The sequence below is a fragment of the Pimephales promelas genome, chromosome 14, assembly GCF_988280905.1.
Source record: "Pimephales promelas chromosome 14, fPimPro1.hap1.1, whole genome shotgun sequence".
Taxonomy (NCBI): Eukaryota; Metazoa; Chordata; class Actinopteri; order Cypriniformes; family Leuciscidae; genus Pimephales; species Pimephales promelas.
This window is the reverse complement of record NC_142782.1, coordinates 14,693,765-14,715,538: the sequence shown is the minus strand read 5'-3', so window position 1 is coordinate 14,715,538 and position 21,774 is coordinate 14,693,765. Positions and strand designations below refer to the sequence as shown.

Below are 21,774 nucleotides of genomic sequence, written 5' to 3'. Positions count from 1 at the left end.
AAGAAGTAACCTGGTTGCCTTAAAATTTTAAGTTCATTGAAATGGAAAAAATTGAGTTAATGCAATGAAGGACATTGATTTAATCATCAGAAACTCAAAATATTATGTTATCTGAACCACATAAATTAAGTTGATCTGACAAATTTTGTGATTACAAATCATGAAAATATATATTTTTACAGTGTATAGCAATAGTTTGATTTTAATATATCCTTGCTGAAAAGTATTAATTATTAATCCCAAACTTTTGAATGGTAATGTATTTAATCTGAAAAAATAAAAATAATAATAATAAAAAAATGACAATGAAAGCAAAGTAAATGTTTTCTTTATAATAGTAGCAAATCATTTGCTACTTAATATTTTTCAACTATTTTGTATCTGATCAATAACTTCTCATTAATGAGTGAATGCACAATTTTATTTGTAAAAAAGTTTTGAATGTTTTTACCATGACATTATATTTTTTTGAAATGTTAAATCTTTCAATAACTAGCAGAAACCAGTTAGATTTCCTCATTTTCAGACTCTGGCTCACACACATTCCACAGCGAGAAAAAGAAAAAGTGTGATCGGATGAGGTGATGTTTGTTTCATATTCACATAAATGGATCCACAAATACATAAAGTGATTCACAAAAATCACAAACTAATACACAAATAAATAAAATGAGATTAGCAAGCATTGATAAATGTATAGTGTTTCATGTCAATGCTTCTGACCAATCAACCAATCATATTTTGTACCACAATATCCAGAAAACTTTTAATAAAGCTAGGTGGCGGATCTAGATGGGTATCCTTGGAAAAAGCATAACGTCAACTGTTCTGAATTTAATGACAACCAAAATCCATCGGCAAAAAAACATGGGCATGAATATTTAAACCTGAAATTATCGTTCTTCATTTATTATAGATGATATTCATTCTGCCATTCAGACGATTCAGATATGCAAAATATGACAAGTGAAGACTTACCACGCAAACAGCAAGTGACAACAATGTAACGGACCATTCCCAGCCCTTTCTTTGGGAATACATTTCTCTTCTCTTCTGTATGAGGAGTGTTAGTTCCAGTGGAGAGATGAAGGCAGGAGGAATGTCAGGAGCTCTTGGGTAGCTCTACCTCTGCCTGTGCTGATACTGTAAGACAGGAGGAAATGAAAGGCTTTCTCACTCTCATTGGCTGAACGTAGGTGATACTGATGATGATCAGAGTCTTATCTGGCCTGATATTTCCTCCACCAACTAGAACGGACAAAAGCGAATCCAGTGCAGTGATCATTAACTAGATGGGCAGACTAAACCAAAGGTGTGTTATACAAATGCTATGGAATTTCGAAAGAACAAAACACATCACACCCACCAATATAACCACTTGATGACTCTCATTAATAAAATGGGCATAAAACTGGTCTGAGCAACTGCAAAACAACTACAATTCTATTTCCTCTTTTCAGTGAATCGTATTTGTACACAATGTGTGACGTGCAGTTGTGACCCTCCAGTGCTTGCTCTTTTTTTTGTATTTAAAAAATAAAATAAAAGACGCAAAATAAATAAATAAATACAATTACAGTGTGTTTTTTTTTTCTTGCAGTGAAATCACATAAAAAAGAGACTCTAGAGACTCTAATGAAAGTCATCATCAGTGCTGAAAAACATGTAATGTAATATTTATAACAAGACTAAAGAAGCTTGAAGGTTTTGATTGGCCATGAAATCACAATTGACCTTATCATATTGTACACTATAAACCATTCAAAAGTCTTTAAAATATAATGTTTTTGAAAGAAGTCTCTTATGCTCACCAAAAAAAAAAAAAAAAAAAAAATCCTGTGGTGACGAAGCTGCATTTTCAGCATCATTACTGATTTGATGCTCTTTTGTGGAAATATATACATTTTTTTTTTCAGGAGTCTTTCTTTGATTAATATAAAGTTCAAAAGAGCAGCATTTCTTTTTTCTGTAACATTATAAATGTATTTACTGTCACATTTGATCGATTTAAAGCATTCTTGCTGAACAAAAATGCATTAATTAAAAACAAATATTGGACAATAATTATAATTGAATTAATAATATGCCATGTCTTTTGAAATTGAGCATTTATGGCATACTTCTAAGCAGAAGTATTAATATAAATAGTTATAACAATAGTTATTAGTTATTTGGTAAGAAGAAGCTAAATCACTTTTGTTCTAACATTCCTCATTTCAAATGCCTTCAAATTAAAGGGTTTGCTAAAGGAATAAATATGTAAAAGGTATGGGGGACAAGCAAAATAAACCAAATAGATTTAAAAAAAAAATCAACAAATGACAAGAAAGAAAGCATAAATGGGAAGAAATGATCAAGCACAACCGAAAGCGTTTGAGGAACAGAGAGAGTACATGTGTAAAAGTATGCAGTACACCGTATGTGCACCATGTGATCTGAACCGCAGGTGTTTGGAAGAAATCTATCAGCAGAATTATTTTGTAATCTATCAGTTTTCAGAAATCTAACTGGTTTCTGCTAGTTATTGAAAGATTTAACATTTCAAAAAAATGGTAAAAACATTCAAAACTTTTTTACAAATAAAATTGTGCATTCACTCATTAATGAGAAGTTATTGATCAGATACAAAATAGTTGAAAAATATTAAGTTATGTGTATAAGCTTATTTTCTACACGGTCTAAACAGACCAAGAAATGCAACAGAATCTTAGTTGTTTTTTGTTTGTTTTTTTTTCATGTAGCCTATTACAATGGGTAATTGATTCCAAAAATGTTTGCAAGCTTAATGTTTGCATGTTCATTATCAGTTGACGAAATTGCATGTTTAATCTTATCTTCAATCTGAAGTACCTTATCCGATTGCTTTAAGTAACTGATATTCCTGAAGGACAATTGTGTAAACCTTTGTCCTATCTGGTACTGGTGCTTCAAATCTGTTATTTTTCAAACACAAAATTAAAAAAATATTAATGGTTTGCCTTTATAACCTCACATCCATTCCTCACTACTGGAAACTTTTTCATTGGCCATCAAGAAAACTAAAAATTCCTAACAACTTTTGCTAACAAAACAACATTAGTATACTCTGAATTGTTTTCAAACAATATATTTATTTTACTTGCATAAACGGGAAAAAAAAAGATGATAACCAGCCTGAATCTTCTTTTCATGCTGCAATAGTTCATCCTTAGGTGGCAGCATTGTGAAATGGGTTCATCTTTCCTTTTTTAAATTTAGAGGCCTATTTGGTCTATGAACTTTTAATATACATTTTATTTTAATTTCAGAATTATTGTGTGCGTGCGTGTGCAAGCAAGTTTATAAACAAAAAAACAGGCAGAGTGGGAAGGAAATACTTTGCCTGTAACTGTAGGAAAAACTAAATATTTTACAGAAGTAATTTGAGACAAATCCAAATAATAGATGGATAATCAGAAAAACAGAGCAAAATTTTTTTCCATGAAAAATTCTCATAATTCTGAGATAATTAACTTGTTAATTCAGAAAAACAGAGCAAAAACTTTTTTTCCATGAAAAATTCTTGTAATTCTGAGATAATTAATTTGTTAATTCAGAAAAACAGACCAACATTTTTTTCCCATGAAAAATGATCTCGTAATTCCGAGATAATTAACTTGTTAATTCAGAAAAACAGAGCAAAAACTTTTTTCCATGAAAATTATGATCTCGTAATTCTGAGATAATTAACTTGTCAATTCAGAAAACAGAATACATTTTTTTCAATGAAAAATAATCTCGTAATTCTGAGATAATTAACTCGTTAATTCAGAAAAACAGAGGAAAATTTTTTTCCATGAAAAATTCTCGTAATTCTGAGATAATTAATTCGTCAATTCAGAAAAACTGAGGAAATTTTTTTTCCATGAAAAATTATCTCGTAATTCTGAGATAATTAATTCGTCAATTCAGAAAAACGGAGGAAATTTTTTTCCATGAAAAATTATCTCGTAATTCTGAGAATTCATTCGTCAATTCAGAAAAACAGAGCAAATTTTTTTCCATGAAAAATGATCTCGTTATACTGAGATAATTAACTTGTTAATTCAGAAAAACAGAGTAAAAACTTTTTCCATGAAAAATGATCTCGTAATTCTGAGATAATTAACTCGTTAATTCAGAAAAACAGAGCAAATTTTTTTCCATGAAAATAGATCTTGTAAATCTGAGATAATTAACTTGTTAATTCAGAAAAACAGAGCAATTTTTTTCCATGAAAAATAATCTCGTAATTCTGAGATAATAAACTCATTAATTCAGAAAAACAAGTGAATGCAATAACAAGTGAATGCAATACGTTTCCGTACAATGCGGACGTGGACGATTCTGAATCGATTCACAAATGTCCAAAAATCGATTTTCAAAAAAAAAAAATAATAATAATAAAGACGGAACTCTGAAGCACGGAAGTGTAGACGCCGGTACGTCTGTGGCGTTCATATAACCATACGCTGATTTCAAGCAACCGCCATTTTGAAATCAAAAGCGAGGCTCATATTATTGGATCCGCGATTTATATTATTGGACGTTAATATCCAATATAGGATATGTATATAGTTCGTTCCTGCTTCTTTTTTACGTTCTGAATTATATATAAAAAATATATATATTTCTAAATTAATGTCACTGTATATTGTCTAGTATGAAAGAAATGTATGTACATTTTTAGAATAACTAATCCTCATTAAACATAACAATACACCATTCGCAACTCTCCTTTGATTAAAGGCGACACTTCCGGTTTTCTTCCCACCGGAGCCATTTTAATAAGGCATCTGCATGAAATCAGCATATAGACATGCCTTTATGCCTCCACGTAGGGACGAGACCGCCTATGCCAAGTCCGAGTCGAGACCGAGTTTGTTGGTTTTCGAATACAATCGAGTCCGAGTCAAGACCGAGGAAGCAAGTCGAGATTTTGTCCCGACATATCAGTTTTGATATTCATAATTTAATATCACCCCAGTTAATAATCAACAGTTAGGCCTACAGACTTAGCTAGATTGGGAATTGTTTAGAGCAGTCGTCTTAACGACTTAACGTCTTAAAGGGATAGTTAATTTTGAAATTAATTTTTGGTATGTTTTAACTTACGTTAAGCGCACCCAAGATGTAGGCGTCTTTGGCAGACTCGTTGCTCATCTTGCCGCTGCTCACATAAGGCAGCAACTGAAGATACTGATGGCTTTGACGGCAGTAGGCTATCTTTGCATTGCACCATGGGATGTTGTCATTTCCAAATAATGCCCGTCAACATTGCATTTTATTATTATTGTTGTAATGTTTTGTGTTTTTTTTTATATGAACATAAAAAAATGCACTGGAAAAAAAAATCTTAAAATCACATTGTAATTATCAAACTTAGCTTTTACAAATAGTAACCGGCCTGGTTCTACCTCATGTTCAGATATAATGTTAACCTTACAGCTTGGACTAAAAAACTATAGCTACACCCGAACTAACATTAGAGCCATGACTGAGAATATACTGTACTTTCCTTCCCACCATAGGCCCCATTCTATTTCGTTATTTTTATCACGTATGGGTTTCTTGAAGAAAAGTAACTCCAATATTTTTTATTTTTAAACATTCTGACAGCAATGCCTGTTTTCTTTCATCCCTAAAGCCGTTTACGTTTAAAGAAGCTATTCGCAAAGGCTCCATGAAACAAGAAAATAGGGAGAGACAGAAAAGAAAAGAAAAACAAAAAGACAGACAGCCAACCATTACTATTATTTAATATTTCCCCCAATTCCCTTCCCTACTCGTTTCCTTTGCCTTATCGCAGCTATGTATTTTTTCAACCGAAAGCGTTTCTGTTGCGACAAGACAGAGTGATTATTCGTTTTCCGTGCCCGCACACAACTGAAGCAACGAACTTATCAGCATCCGGGAAATAATCACCAACAATCTACCTTTAGTTTCATCCAGAAACTCATTAATCTCTTCCACAGTATACAAGCCATCACCTACTTTCGGACAATCAGATATATCAGAACAACAATCATCATCATCCTTATATCCATCATCATCCTGACTCATTGATAACTCTACAGAAACCACATCTTGAACCGTAGACGTTACTACCGTAGACGTTACTAACGTTACTACAACCCGGCTGCTCTTTTGGCAAAACCTCAGCAAAATTACTAGAATTTGCACTCACCTCATCTCTTGTATCCACGACTCTACCTTCTGAAACGTTCCCTGGTTCCTGATCTTGATCAGCTTGACTCTCCATTGCTGTTTGATTCTGATCGACCTCACTCTCAATTGTAGGTTCATTTTCGGCATCCCGAGTCTCCTCTGGTCTATTTTTATGTTTTACAGAGCTCTCTAATTCAATTCTTACTAGTAACAATTACAATTAGAGAGCTCTACAAATTAATTTTTACTAGTCATATGTCTCCATTGACTTCCATTCATTTTTAATTAGAGAGCTCAACAATTGAATTGTTACTAGTAAGAATTACAATTAGAGAGCTCTCTAATCCAATTATTACTAGTAACAATTATAATTATAGAGCTCTCTAATTTAGTTTTTACTAGTAAGAATGCAATTGCAGAGCTCTCTAATTTAATTTTTACTAGTAAAAAAACGAGTTAAAGATATGTATAATTGCAGAGCTCTGTAATTGAATTAAAGAGCTCTGTAATTGCATTCTTACTAGTAAAAACTGAATTAGAGAGCTCTCTAATTATAATTGTTACTAGTAAGAATTGAAATAGAGAGCTCTCTAATTGGAATTGTTACTAGTAAGAATTGAATTCGAGAGCTCTGTAATTGCATTCTTACTAGTAACAATTCAATTCGAGAGCTCTCTAATTGAATTAAAGAGCTCTGCAATTGAGTTGTTACTAGTAAGAATTGAATTCGAGAGCTCTGTAATTGCATTCTTACTAGTAACAATTGCATTAGAGAGCTCTCTAAATGAATTGCTACTAGTAAGAATGCAATTGAAGAGCTCTTTAGTTTAATTTAAGAGCTCTCTAATTGTAATTCTTACTAGTAGGAATTCAATTAGAGAGCTCTCAAATTGAATTGTTACTAGTAAGAATTTAATTAGAGAGCTCTCTAATTGCAATTTTCACTAGTCATAATTGGATTAGAGCGCTCTCTAATTGTAATTCTTACTAGTAATAATTGAATTAGAGAGCTCTCTAATTGTAATTCTTACTAGTAACAATTCAATTGTAGAGCTCTCTAATTGTAATTCTTACTAGTAACAATTCAATTTGAGAGCTCTGTAATTAAAAATGAAGTCAATGGAGACATATGACTAGTAAAAATTCATTTATTGAGCTCTCTAATTGTAATTGTTACTAGTAAGAATTGAATTGGAGAGCTCTGCAGTTGTATTTGTTACTAGTAATACTTCAATTAGAGAGCTCTGAAATTGTATTTTCACTAGTACGAATTGAGTTAGAGAGCTCTCTAATTGTAATTGCTACTAGTAAGAATTGAATTGTAGAGCTCTCTAATTGAATTGTTACTAGTAACAATTGCATTAAAGAGCTCTCGAATTGAATTCCAGAGCTCTGCAATTGCATTCTTACTTAAGAATTGAATTGTAGAGCTCTCTAAATCAGTTTTTACTAGTAATAATTGCATTAAAGAGCTCTCTTAACTAGTAAATACTGATTTAGATAACTCTGTAATGTAATTCTTACTAGTAAGAATGCAATTGCAGAGCTCGGCAATTCAATTAAAGAGCTCTGCAATTATATTCTTACTAGTAAAAATCGAATTAGAGAGCTCTCTAATTGTAATTGTTATTAGTACGAATTTAATTAGAGAGCTCTATAATTGTAATTGCTACTAGTAGGAATTAAATTGTAAAGTTCTCTAATTGAATTCTTACTGGTAAAAATGCAATAATGACGAGTAAGGCTGGGTACAATTTAAGCTAAAACGGCTTGCCATACACGAGAATCTTTTATGGCCGATGTCACTACACTCAAAACACCGTAAACTTTCAGTGCTCGCATATAACACATAGGAACTATCTCCATCATTCACTCTAAACGACACAACTAGTTTTATCCTGCGAATTTAAAAACATGTGAACTTGCCGTCTAAATGAAAGAACATGCTTTAAAGCTGGATTTTTGCATCCCAAAGGTACCATCTTAACTGGACTAACCAATTTCCCAAAACGAGATAATTCTTTAATGATCGCTTCATTTTTAATAAACGGAGGGACGTTTGAAACGATCACTTTTATAGCCGGTGCATATAACGGAGTTGCCGCCACAAACATCCCCTTCACCCAAAGTCCATTCTCAATTATTTGATTAACAAGCTGTTCTGTCTTCAAAAAAAAACACAAAAGCTTTGTTCATACGCGAAGCCGAATTTATATTTTCATGACCTACCTGATCTACAATCAATACGTCCTCAATCGAAGCAGTCTGCTCCGGTACACACATAAACCCATTCCGGAGGGAAACCGCACTGGTTCCCCCCATGGGAGACGCCATTCAGACGCCAAATAGGCCGCAAAAAACCCTAACCGATCTCAAACCCCCCAAAAGAAAAAAAGAAAAAAGGAAAAATGAAAAACCCTCCCAGAAAAAAAATAAATCAATCAATCAATAAAGAAAAAGAAAAAGAAAAAAAAAAGAACAATAAATCAGTTTGAAACAAACCAACACGCTCTCCCACACGTGTCTCTCACACACGCACTCATCCGCCCAGAGAGAGAGAGAGAGAGAGAGAGAGAGAGAGAGAGAGAGAGAGAGAGAGAGAGAGAGAGAGAGAGAGAGAGAGAGAGAGAGAGAGTAATTGGTAAGACTGCAACAAAAAAAATTGTAGAATGTGCAAAATAAAATCAATAAATGAAAAAAAAAATCACTCTCAAATGCAGTTTCATTGATTGTAATCATAATGCAAATCCTGATATGTAACTAAAAAAGTTGTTGAAAAAAATAAAGTAGTCTTTTAGAATATCTAAATCTATGTCTAAATAAAAAAAAACTGAATAAGATTGAGAAATCATGTCTAAAACAACAAAAGGAATCAAAAAGCCTTTCTATGTATTTATATGAAGTTAATAGGCAGCCTACAGGCTGGTACAGGACATTGCACACATAACTATTTTTAGAGCCACTAGATTGCGCTCTTCTAGTTGAACATTTTTAGTAGGCTGGCATTGTATTTTGATGCGAAATGTTGCATATTGTTTTTTTTATTTTTTTATAAATAAATAAATAAGTATATAGTGTTACCCAAGTCTACCCATTTACAAAGAAGCCCAGAGGATTATTTATGTCCGGATAGTTTTATTTGATTTGATTAAATTTTCGCTCGTACATCGGGATGTTTTGCAATGTATTGATGACGACTTCAGGTCTTATATGCGTGATGATTCGAATTTTAGTTGCTATAACGACGCGTGTTGGGTTTTGAAATTGTTTGTTTACATTCAAACATCGCAATCTGTTGCTGCTCGAGAGACGAGGCGAATTCAGAGAGTTTGGCCGAGTATTTTCTGCGCAAGCTATTTGGAGAATTTCAGCGAAAAAACTGATCATCATATTCTAGGAGGAGTATATCGGAGGATCCTTTCCCTTTTTCCCTCTTTTCTTTACATTTATCGTAATTTTTTGGAGGCTTCAATCTAATTGTTATTATCTGGGAGTTAAACTAGGAGTTTGTTGTTTTATTTAATTTTGTATTTAATTTTTGTTGTTTTTGTTTTATTTTTTTATTTTTATTTTTATCATTTCTATTTATTTATTTGATTTATTTTGGTAGTATTTCTGAGGGGGGTTGTACTGTGTTATTTTTTTGTATTGTATTTTGAAATTAACTTCTTGTTTCTATTGCAGGTTAAGAGGACGTTGATGGCCAGTGAAAGACGAGGTGAGTGCTCTACTTTTCATTTGTTGATGGTATGTTATGGTATGCTGCTGCTGCTGCTGATGATGATGATGATGGACTAAATTAATGTGCAGAAACTTATGCGAGATAACTTATTTGATCCGCCAAATTTCACAGTGATCACGTGTATTTGATTCCTTGTTGTACGTAAAATAAACCTTTTAATTTTGAGTAACTATACAGTAGCAATTTGTAACTGACTGCTGACATTGAACATTGATTAATATCAAAACATTACTAACTATGTGATGTCTGAAATATTCCAGCCTCAGGTCCCTCCAGACCCGGGAGAGCTGCATCCACTCAGACGGCTGATCTGGAGGTTTGGACACCCAGTTCTGACAGTTTAGCTCCTCTGTCTTCTGAGTTTTCTGGTTCTGTGTTAACAGGTCAGCATCACTGGAAGAGGCAGAGCGGCAGCCAGCAGAGCCCAGATGGTGGATGTGCGTCCACTTCTATTATAACAATATACTTATAACAAGTGACCACTGACATTGATTATTTATATTATTTAAAAAACAACAACTGTTTTTGATGTTTGAAATATTCCAGTGTCAGGCCACTTCAGACCCAGTCGGAGAGTCGAAAAGTTGAGTCTTAGCAGCAGCGGGTCGTACATCGTTGAGTGGAGGTGGAGTGGCCACGGATCGGACGGCCCAAGTGAGCAGGACAGTTGTGGCCACTGGAGATCGTCCATGTCCGACAGCCTCGAGATGATGTGTTCTCCGCTGCCAGGTCAGGTTCCTGTGGAGCCAACAGTGGCTTCCATTGGCCTGCCAGCTCAGGGTGCCGTGGAGGCGTCTCCTGCGAACAAGAGCTCAGCAGGTGAGATTGAAATAGGAGTGAGGGGTGTAAAGTGTACTGATTTTGCTATTTCATGCATAAGACTGCTTCAAGTTTTTAACAGGTTAATCTCTAGTCATATTTACCGTTGCTCAGCATAATTTAGCTAAAATGTTCTTTTTGTAAAAAAAAATAAAAATAAATACAATTTCATAATGTTTGCAAAATTATAAAACAGAATGTTCCCTCAACATTTGCATTTGCAAGAATTTTTTTTTTTTAATACTCAATACTAAATATTGTGAAATAAGACTTTGGGACATTTATGCAGGCATTAGGCAGAAGCAAGGCTGTCATATAATATTTGCATTACTTGGATTTGTAACATTACAGATAAAAATCGAACAGTAATGTGTGTAATTTTTTCATTGTTTAATTTGAGGTCAGAGATGTTTCTAATAGTTGTCTTTTCAATTGTTTTTCTACATTTCAGCAAAACCTACAAAATATAGGGAGAAGAAAGGACTTTCTGGTTTCTTCAGGAGCGTGTGGAAGGCTCTGAAACGTCATTTCGGCTGCGGTTGTCACTGTAGTGCCATGACTGTTGTGGAGCCTTTCGTCCCTCCACCAGATCTGGACCCAGAGCCTGACCCAGATCACTCAGCCGTCAAGCACAATAATGGTAAATTCACAGTCATTATTTCTAGATCATGATGATTTTAAACAGTATTGTCGTCTTGTTTTCCTCTAAAAATATCTCATCCCCATATTAATGTCATAAAAGGTAACTACAGGGGTTAAGATTAGGTTTAGGTGAAGGTGCGTACCTAGTTATTACCCAGTTATTGTAATAACTTTAATAAGTACATGGGGAACAGGACTGTGAAATAAAGTGCTACCGGTAACACTTTATTTTAAGGTGACGTAGTTAAACGTTAGTACATCATCTACTTACTATAGTAACAACAGTAAATGATGCATTCTTACAAGTAACTAATCCTAACCTTAACTCTATATACGTACATGTAGTCAGTTAATATTACCCTGTATTTATCTGAGTCAGTAAAATGTGAGTATGTCACCTTAAAATAATGTGTAACCTTTCATTCATATTTTCAAAGGATCTTGCAAGCTTATGTATTTATAATATTGTTTCTGTTTTTCAGAGTCCTTTGCTTCTCTCTTCAAGGTAGGAAAGATGATTGGTTGCGGGGGATTTGGCAGGGTGTACGAGGGGATACGGAGATTTGATGGCAAAAAGGTAAATATTACCAAACTGTACAAACATTTTTGCTAAACAATTTACAGATGGTTTGATACCTAGTGCAAGGTCAGGTGCCTGCCTGAATACTGTTACTGTTAATGAAACATTTTTTGTTTGTTTTTTTGCAGGTTGCCATCAAGCAGATCAGCAAGATTGACAACAATCGTTATCTTGCTATAGTAAGTTGTTGAATGTGTATTTAGTTGTTTAAGTGCTGATTACTGTAGTCAATACACCTGTAGGAAGCATTCGCTGTACATGTTACAGACAAATAAACCTAGAAGCACCAAATAACTTTAAGCTGAAAAGGCTCTGTATCTACATAAAAAATGAGATTTGTACCCAGCTAATCTTCTCTCTGCTACTTTTCTCTAGCCTGGGCATCCCGAACCTCTCGTAACAGAAGTGGCGCTGCTTCTAATGATGAGGCAAGAACCCAGAAGCCCCTACGTCATACAGCTGCACGAGTGGTTTGAACACCCTCGAAAATTCACTCTCGTCATGGAGTACCCCGAACCTTGCGAGAGCTTGCTGGCCTTTATCAACCGTAACCCTGAACTGGATGAACCAACGGCACGGGTCATCATTAGACAGGCTGTGCTGGCAGTACAACACTGCATCGAACGTGGTGTTTTTCACAACGACGTTCATGCCGGAAACTTCCTGATAAAGAAAAACACACTAGAGCTCAAGCTGATTGACTTTGGCTGCGGTCAGCTTCTTAGTAGCGACGGCTACGAGAGCGGAGTGTACCTTGGTGAGCATTTTGGCAGTGTGGAAACCTGAATGTAGTGACCTACTGATTATTTGACATTTTGGAAAAACAAAAAAGCTCAACAACTCGCAAATGTCTTTCTTACAGGAATACATACCTACCGCCCACCTGAAGTCTTCACTGACACGAGATTCCACGCCGTCCCAACTAATGTCTGGGCTCTAGGAGTATTGTTATACGAGATGACGAACGATTATCCTCCTTTTGACAATAAAATGGAAATCATACGAGGCAAAGTTATATTTGTGAACTCCAACTTATCCAAAGGTGAGTGAATAATATTGAAATCTTTGATAAGCACACACATAAAGCAAAGGCTCTGTAAGAAACAGTTAAAGGTGAAGTACTCTATGTAAGATTTCTTTGCCTTTGTGATGTTTGAGTTGGAAGAAGGCGTGAAGCATGCAAGGTCTTTTGAAAATATGCTCCTTTTGATGCAGAAACTGCATACTTCACCTTTAAAGTAAAGATAAAGAACATGTTACCTTACATGATCATCATGACTAACCAGCTCTCTTCTTATTAATATTGGTACAGAATGCCGTGATCTGATTAGCAAGTGCCTTACAAAGGATCCAGCTAAACGGCCGACGTTAAAGCAGATCTTACAGCATCAATGGATTAGAAAATGATCTTCTTGTAGATTGAACAAGTTCAGGAGATTTCAGGTGTGAGGAAGTATAACAGTCAGACAGAGTAGGATTATTATCATTTGTTGTTATCATTTATCTATTTTCACATTTGTGGAGTGAACAGAGTTTATTTGAATGTTGTTGTCATAGTCTAGTCACCTTCTTTCATTAGCGCTTTATACAGTACAGATTGTTTCATGCAGCTTCATGATATTAAACAGGAAAATAATGCAAACAGAATTCAATTGTGCTGTAAAAACTTTTATGTGTTGACATGTTCTTACAATGTTTGTATTGGATAGGAAATGACAAACTTGCTGTCCTTGGTGGAGGGCTTGAGCTCGTGACGTGACCCGAAGCTCGAAATCCAACTCGCCAGGGAACTCACGCCGCCACACCAGAGAGCTCAGAGCCTGGCAACACGAGGGATCTTGCGGACAGTACTTCAATCAAGGAAAATTTGGGATGAGCGGAGTGGAGCGGTGAGCGCTCACGGAACTGTTCACCCCTCCGCTCCGCAGCTCAAAGCCACACCAGGCCGCAAATGTTTAAATGTTTCATTTCAAATTACAAATTAGGACTAGCCTACGTAAGAACAGGAATGTAGCCTACACAAAAAGTCCTGTAAAATTAAATGAATAAATGGGCCTAATAATATGAATAAAAATTATATGAAACAAAAATATACGTAAATAAAAGTAATAAAAGTAAATTAACTATAGGCCAGAATTTTGATAGCTGAACTTTTGCTCAACGCGCACGATAAAAATTTAAATTGGCTTAAACTGCTGTAAAATTAAATGAATAAATGGCTGTAATAATATAACCAAAAATTATATACACAAAAATGTAAAAAAAAAAAAACATACATAAATGTTTAAAAGTAATTAATTATTAGGTCAGAGTTTGATAAGCCTAACTGAACTTTTGCGTAGCGCACACTATTAAAATTTAAATTGGCTTATAGGCCTATATCAATTGTACACAAAAAAGCTGTAAAATTAAATGAATCAATGGGCCTAATTATATAAATGTTATATAAGTGTTAAATTATATTAAAGTAAATGAACTATTAGGCCACCAGACTTATATCTAACTGAACTTTTGCGCGGAGAGCACGTGGATAACAATTTAAATTGGCTCAAACTTCATAGTCTGAATGTAATCTGAAGATAACATATTGCGTATGTACCTAAAAAAAGATATCACAGTTTCTGTATAATTTCATTAATAATAATAATATTAATTAAATAAATAAATAAAGTTGTCCTCCGAAGAGGGGGGGTGGAGGTGGGAGAATAAAAAAAATTAAAATAAAATAAATAAAATAAAAATTGGCTCAAACTTAAAAGTTATAACATATTGTGTATGTACCTAAAAAAAGATATCACAGTTTCTGTATAATTTCATTAATAATAATAATATTAATTAAATAAATAAATGAATAAATAAAGTTGTCCTCCGAAGAGGGGGGGTGGAGGTGGGAGAATAAAAAATAAATAAATAAATAAAAATAAATAAAATAAAAATTGGCTAAAACTGAAAAGTTATAACATATTGTGTATGTACCTAAAAAAAGATATCACAGTTTATGTATAATTTAAAAAATAAATAAATAAATAAATAAATAAAGTTGTCCTCCGAAGAGGGGGGGTGGAGGTGGGAGAATAAAAAAATAATAATATAATAAAATAAAATAAAAATTGGCTCAAACTTAAAAGTTATAACATATTGTGTATGTACCTAAAAAAAGATATCACAGTTTCTGTATAATTTCATTAATAATAATAATATTAATTAAATAAATAAATAAAGTTGTCCTCCGAAGAAGGGGGGGGGGGGTGGCGGTGGGAGAATAAAAAAAATTAAAATTAAAATAAATAAAATAAAAATTGGCTCAAACTTAAAAGTTATAACATATTGTGTATGTCCCTAGAAAAAGATATCACAGTTTCTGTATAATTTCATTAATAATAATAATATTAATTAAATAAATAAATGAATAAATAAAGTTGTCCTCCGAAGAGGGGGGGTGGAGATGGGAGAATAAAAAAAATAAAATAAATAAAAATAAATAAAATAAAAATTGGCTAAAACTTAAAAGTTATAACATATTGTGTACGTACCTTAAAAAAAGATATCACAGTTTATGTATAATTTAAAAAATAAATAAATAAATAAAGTTGTCCTCCGAAGAGGGGGGGTGGAGGTGGGAGAATAAAAAAATAATAATATGATAAAATAAAATAAAAATTGGCTCAAACTTAAAAGTTATAACATATTGTGTATGTACCTAAAAAAAGTCACAGTTCACAGTATCACAGTTTCTGTATAATTTAATTCATAATAATAATATTAATTAAATAAATAAATAAATAATAAATAAATAAAGTTGTCCTCCTAAGAGGGGTGGAGGTGGGAGAATAAAAAAAAATCGCTCAAACTTAAAAGTTATAACCCCGCTCGCTCCTATCTGCTCACATACTCTGGATCCTAAAGTTAAGCCAAAGGGTGTACAAACACACTGTTACAAATGTATTAAAATCTAGATTTCCCATACCAAAGAAGTGTAGTAGTGTGAATTATTTTAACTAAGGTAAATGTCACAAACCTGTCCTGATCTTTGTATTGCAAGTTAAATTGATACCATCACCTTGTGTTTATAAGTTCAAACTCCAATGTAAAGTTCCCTTAGTTAGACTTGACTTGATGAGGACTGCAGCTACCAACAGCTCGTGTTTCTCAATAAAGAATCTTGCTGAAGAGACAACCAAGTCTCCTGGTCTTCGCTTCTGAGTTCCTACACTTTAGAAGAGAAAGTTCACAACAACACAAAAGTTAGCATTTTAGCACTTCCGGTTCCCTCGCTCGTCTAAAGTATCTGGGTTTTTGGGTTTATGCTACGTAAATCGCCTGAAATAAGGTCTGTGGTTAATAAAGCCTGTAAATATTTTCATGTTTTAATCTAAGACATAAAACACACCAGTTATAACCTGCTTGTGTTTTTTCAACTTTATTGTGTCTGCTTGTGTTTTTTAAACTATATAGGCTTCAAAATGTATACATTTTTTGAAATTTTCTTTAAAGTCAGAAGTCTATGTGGAAAATGCATAGGTTTCCGATCGAGGGAACCCATGCGCCGCTAGCTTCCGAGTTGTCCTACAAAGTGACGTCATAACTTTGGCACTCTATTGAGGGCCATGACACCAAACGTGTCACATGGAACATCCTTCCCCGCATGTTGCGAGGAGGATCAACTGGAAGGGCATGAATGGGAAAAAAAAAATCATTCAACCAGATGGAGTCTAAAAAGTTACTCCTGTGTAAGTACATGTATTACGTATATTGTTTGTCTAAAAATATAAGCTACAAAAAGTCAAACTTTTTCCTTAAAGGTACACTATGTAACTTTTTGTTTAAAATCATAAATGTAAAGAGCAAGTACATCATGAATCCATCTTCCAAAGTGTGTTTTTGCCTTATCCAAAATCACTACAATACACCTATAATAAGTGTTTATATTCTGACTATTTTAGACAGCGCGGGATGCAAACCGCTGTGGAGTATAGGGATTATGCCGAGTGGAAACCGGAAAACGGGTATAAGCATTTCCGGTTTGCAGTGGTTAGGTTAGGTGATCTCTGTGGTAACTTAAAGGATTAGTTCAACTCAAAATGAACATTTCTATTTCCTTAAAATAACTTTTAATAAGGATTATTACATTCTGTAACAAAATTGTTCATTGAAGTTAATGCATCAACTAATATTAATTAATGGGACCTCATTGTAAAGTGGTAGCGAAACAACTAATGCAATATCTTACATTTGCTGCTTACATATCTAAACAGAAAATAGTTACATAATATTACTGTTTATTTGTTTAATAATGTATCCATTATATAATACAATTTAATTACATATATGTGATAAATGTATGTTAAATTAATACATGTTGCATTTACAGGTATGTAAGCAAATTGGCACAATTGCATATGAAGAGTTCAGATGCAAAAGCCTCTAAGTGCCATTTGAAATGTTCTTCTAGAATGATAATTTTTATCAAGCTTGTATATTTAAGTTCAGTGATTTCACTTAAATGGCAATGATAATTACCTATTAATTGTTATTTAAGTGAAATTACTGAACTTAAATATACAAGTTTGATAAAAATCATCATTAAAGAAGAAAATTTCAAATGGCATTTAGAGGCTTTTGCATCTGAACTCTTCATATAGTGTTATTCTGCCACAGTACTGAAAAAAAAACAGAATCTTAAAAAAAAAAAACAGATTGATAACCTCAGTGAGAGCTAGGCAGCTGACACCTTTCAAATAACTTAAATATTTTAATAGATATGCTTTGCTATCTTTTGGCACTTAATAACTAAGGCCTAGACATTCTACAATGTCTAAATATCCAAATTTTTCTATGCACACAAATGGGCTGTGTGACCAATAAATAGACTATAATGACAATAAAAATATTTTTGTATAATTACTGGATCTAAATAAAGTTAAAGGAGAGGCATAATTGTGCAGAATCAAAACCAATGATTCTTGATTAAGATATTGTTAAATTTCACACATTTAACACTGGAGACAAGGGAAGGGGTTTGAAACTGAGAAACATATAATAGAGTGAATATAAATAGTACACTCGTTCCATCGAGCACATCAAAATTTCAGTTACAATAGTGCTCAACAAAACATTTAAAAAAATCTACAAAAATGTCTGCACACTTCTGAAGCAAGTGAAAAACACGCCTGGATTTGAACTGGACTATTGCCACCAGACTGGTGGCTTTCAATCATTGTGTTTCTAAGCAGATTAGACACAACCACATGCATTTTTCTTAAACTATTTTAAAAGCTTGCCAATGATTTTGACCTTCTGTGTCTCTGTACCTGAGTAATTCAGAGTCTTGGACTGCAAACTCACAATGTGCTGAATTATGCTTAGAATTTACTAACACTCTTAAATACAAAGATGTTTTGCAGTGATTACATAAAAACAAAATATGAGTGGGGATAATATGAAATAGAAGTGCCTATTTTTTTTTTTTTTTTAAAGGAGAGATAACTTTCAGCATCAGTATAAAAGAAGCTGAGCATTTCAAGAAACTTACTTGCTTGTAATTTTGAAGTATTTTAGAAAAAAATATATAATATAATCTTCAAATGTACAGTATCTTGTCTATATACTTGTGAATGATTACCTGTCCTGTCCTTGAGAATCCAATTAATTAGGGGTTCAAGCACGAAGTGCTGAAACCCTATTGTAATTGTATTGATTTTTATTATTATTATTATTATTATTATTATTATTATTATTATTCTGCCGTAAAACGCATCGTGCAGACCAAACCGTAAGTGCTGCAGTTCTGAAACTTTGTCAGATGGTAGTACAAAAATCGAGGAGAGGTTATCAAATTATGAGCCCGATTGGCCCATAGGTGGCGCTATAGCGACCAATTGCGCGAAACTGCTCATAACTCCTAGACCGTAAGTCGTACACTCAAGTGTCTTATATCGTTGGAAAGCTGGTCACCTGACGAAAAAAACGTATATCTCCGATTTCATTTCCGTCATGATAGATTTTCCGCCATTTTGAATTTTGTCGAAAAACTACTTTTGCGAACTAGTCCCTGGTTTTTTGCCCGATCGGAACCAAACCAGTGCAGAAATGTTCTCTGGAGTCTGAAGATCAATAATTATCAAAAAAATGTTGAAATTTCTCGTTCCGGTCGCTAGGGGAAGCAAAATAAACGTTGTGGGAGGAGCCTATTTTACTAAAATGGCTATAGCTCGAGAAGTAAATGAGATATCTTCACCAAACTCGGTACACATGTGTAAGAGTTCAATTTGAGGTGACAGTAAAAAAATCGCGACGATTGAACACTAGGTGGCGCTATAAAATGAAAAAAACAGATAAACACCTGACCGTCAGTCCGATTGACTTGAAAATTGGTATGCAGTGTCTTGGTCCAAGGCCTCATGTAAGTCTATAAGGACATTGGTGTATCTCAAAAAAACATGGCCGCCATCGGCCAATGAAGTTTGAGCATCTATGAAACAAGGTTAACGAAGGCCGATCGGAACGAAACTCGTTGGGAATGTTCGACTCATGGCCCTAGAGGTCTGTAAGAATTTTGAAAGAAATCGGCCACTAGTTGGCGCTAACGAGTTTTATTGCTCTGTAATCACGTGGTGTTGCAAACACCCCCACAAAATGTATATCAATTGATAGATCTCCTCATGATGAACAACTTTGCCTCAAGAACCATTGCTGTCAATCAATTCGTTCGTTAAATATTCACGAATATGTTAAAAACCTACTTTTGCGAACTAGTCCCTGGTTTTTTGCCCGATCGGAACCAGACTAGTCTAGGATAATTCTTTGGACTCTCTTGATCAATAATTATCCAAAAAAAGTTCAACTTTGTCATTTGTCTTGCTATAACAGGGTCATTTACAAAAGGGCGTGACAAAAAGCCCCCAAAAGCCTGTAAATCCTAAAGAAAAACTCAGAACTTTACAAAAATTGATGAGCATATGTGTCATAACATGCTGAAGAAGCATGCACAGTTTCATGGAGATCGGACCATAGGTGGCGCTATAACTGTTAAAAAGCTTTAAAACCATGTATTTCCAATGGTAAATTGCCAGTATTGGCTGTAAATGGTGTTTTCCATCTCTGATCATATCATAATGTTAAAACCAGTGCAGTACAATTCTCTGGACTCTCTAGATCAATAATTATAACAAAAAGTTGAACTACGTCATGTGGATGACTATAATAGGATGGCTTCAACATTTAGTGTGTTGAAGCCATCTATTACTACACTTTCAGTGTCCCTGAAAGCGTTGATCTCTTCAATAAACAAGTCAGAACACGTGACATTAAATAATCATGAACATTTTCAGACAGATCTGACAAAATATGCCTAAATAACAGTTAAAAAAGGTGAAATGATATCAAAATGATGGTCTATTAAGCCAATAAGTGGTGTTTTACTGCCCTCTGCTGTTCAAAATAGTAAGTGTCTCACTACTCAACTATAATTAATATTATGACTTTATTAATGATCTATTTTAACATTTGCAATCACATTTAGTCAAATATTGATCACAATCATTTTTTTTGTCAAAGTTTATCACTTCAGTTGTTCTGAATCTTCACATAATTGCTATTAACGTGGTAAATAGCTATACTATATTCCTAGAATCACATTAAAATCCAATCATCCAAGCCCCAATCACTGTAAATAATGATAAATCATGCTAGAACGTGGTAAATTAATGTACACTATGGTCAGAGGTGTAGTGGTAAAAAAAGAGGTGGGTAAACTATAAATTCTGGTGTATTATTTCGAATAATAAGACACTATGGGCTGTTACTCTAGGGGCTGATCAAATTAAATCATTTACACCGAAAAAACACAATTGCATAAAATAATGTTATGACATTTATTTAAATTTACATAAGAAACTGGGAAAGAATGATACTACTTTTAAACATTTAACACTAAACCGCCAGTAGGTGGTGGCAGGCGACCGTCTTAATGAGTGAGTCATTCAACTCATTCATTCAAACGATTCGTTCAAACGGCTGATCATTCAAGAATGAGACCGATGTTTTTGAATGTGTCTTTGAATCTTTGACTCAATCGATTCGTTCAAAATGCTGAATGATTCAGTAATGAAAACACGTCGAGTGTTCCTGTGACATGTGCCGTGGTTCTGCTGTGATTATTGTTTGGAACTATTTTCGCTGCTGAAACACAACAAAAACAGCCAATATAGCATCTAAAATGTAAGTGATTTAATTTTTTACTGTTTATTGAACTGTTGTAGGAAATCAATGTCACATTTTCAATCGTGATGGTGTTCAGGAAAAATAAGAGACCCCATTTACACCTGGTATTAAAATGCGATCTGTATCCAGACAAGTTATCCGGATAATAAGTACCGATTCCATTTCTGGCCACATACATGTGTTTTTGCAAAACGGATATAAATCCGATCTTAAACTCCCGCGTATGCAGATTTAATGGATTGAACGACACCAAAAGCAACAGATATGAGCTGCATTTCGTTGATCATCAGCTAATTTCCAAATCAAAGACATCAATAAAGGAGTGGCAACACCGCTGGTAAGATAATTTCGTTTCTTTACTTGAAGATGATTGTGTGTTAAGCGTCTGTGACTTACTTTCACTTTTATTTGCGATGTTTGCACGTTGGCTCGATGAATAGACGCTCAGCTGCTCATCTGCGGTGATGGGTGATCCGTGTCGCAGTAGCGCCGTCATATCTGACTATAACATGACATATAGCCTATATAACAAGCTCACTCGTTTATTTTTTTGCCTTTTTGGGAGGAGTAAAATATACATATGTGGTTTCAACAACCAGATTGC

General features: G+C 34.0%; 2 protein-coding genes across 3 annotated transcripts in view; one reads left to right on the top strand and one right to left on the bottom strand.

Annotated features, from left to right (window-relative positions):
* npc1l1 (NPC1-like 1) overlaps positions 1 to 10,161 on the bottom strand; it is a 28,606-nt gene extending 18,445 nt beyond the window's left edge. Inside the window, exons 1-2 of one of the 2 annotated variants that reach the window (XM_089119464.1) lie at positions 10,144 to 10,161; positions 979 to 1,143 (exon numbers count right to left, since the gene is read on the bottom strand). In XM_089119464.1, coding sequence (XP_088975590.1) covers positions 979 to 1,041 — 63 coding nt within the window. In that variant the 5' untranslated portion in view covers positions 1,042 to 1,143; positions 10,144 to 10,161. Of the gene's footprint in view, positions 1 to 978; positions 1,144 to 8,394; positions 8,516 to 10,143 lie in introns of those variants that run through there. The other variant, XM_089119463.1, reaches the window with a different exon arrangement.
* A 297-nt stretch (positions 10,162 to 10,458) lies between these two features.
* LOC120473565 (serine/threonine-protein kinase pim-2-like) lies at positions 10,459 to 13,028 on the top strand. Its single transcript, XM_089119466.1, has 6 exons — positions 10,459 to 10,726; positions 11,178 to 11,366; positions 11,851 to 11,945; positions 12,077 to 12,127; positions 12,324 to 12,705; positions 12,811 to 13,028. Exons 1-6 carry the CDS (start codon positions 10,597 to 10,599, stop codon positions 12,996 to 12,998), a joined length of 1,035 nt encoding a protein of 344 aa, XP_088975592.1. The 5' UTR covers positions 10,459 to 10,596; the 3' UTR covers positions 12,999 to 13,028.
* Positions 13,029 to 21,774: the final 8,746 nt, after the last annotated feature.

Excerpts from the sequence above, each read along its gene's own strand:
- LOC120473565 (XM_089119466.1), top strand. The coding sequence starts at position 10,597 with ATGTCCGACAGCCTCGAGATGATGTGTTCTCCGCTGCCAGGTCAGGTT. Across the intron at positions 12,128-12,323 it reads ACAATCGTTATCTTGCTATA|CCTGGGCATCCCGAACCTCT; the intron begins GTAAGTTGTTGA and ends ACTTTTCTCTAG. Across the intron at positions 12,706-12,810 it reads CGAGAGCGGAGTGTACCTTG|GAATACATACCTACCGCCCA; the intron begins GTGAGCATTTTG and ends TCTTTCTTACAG.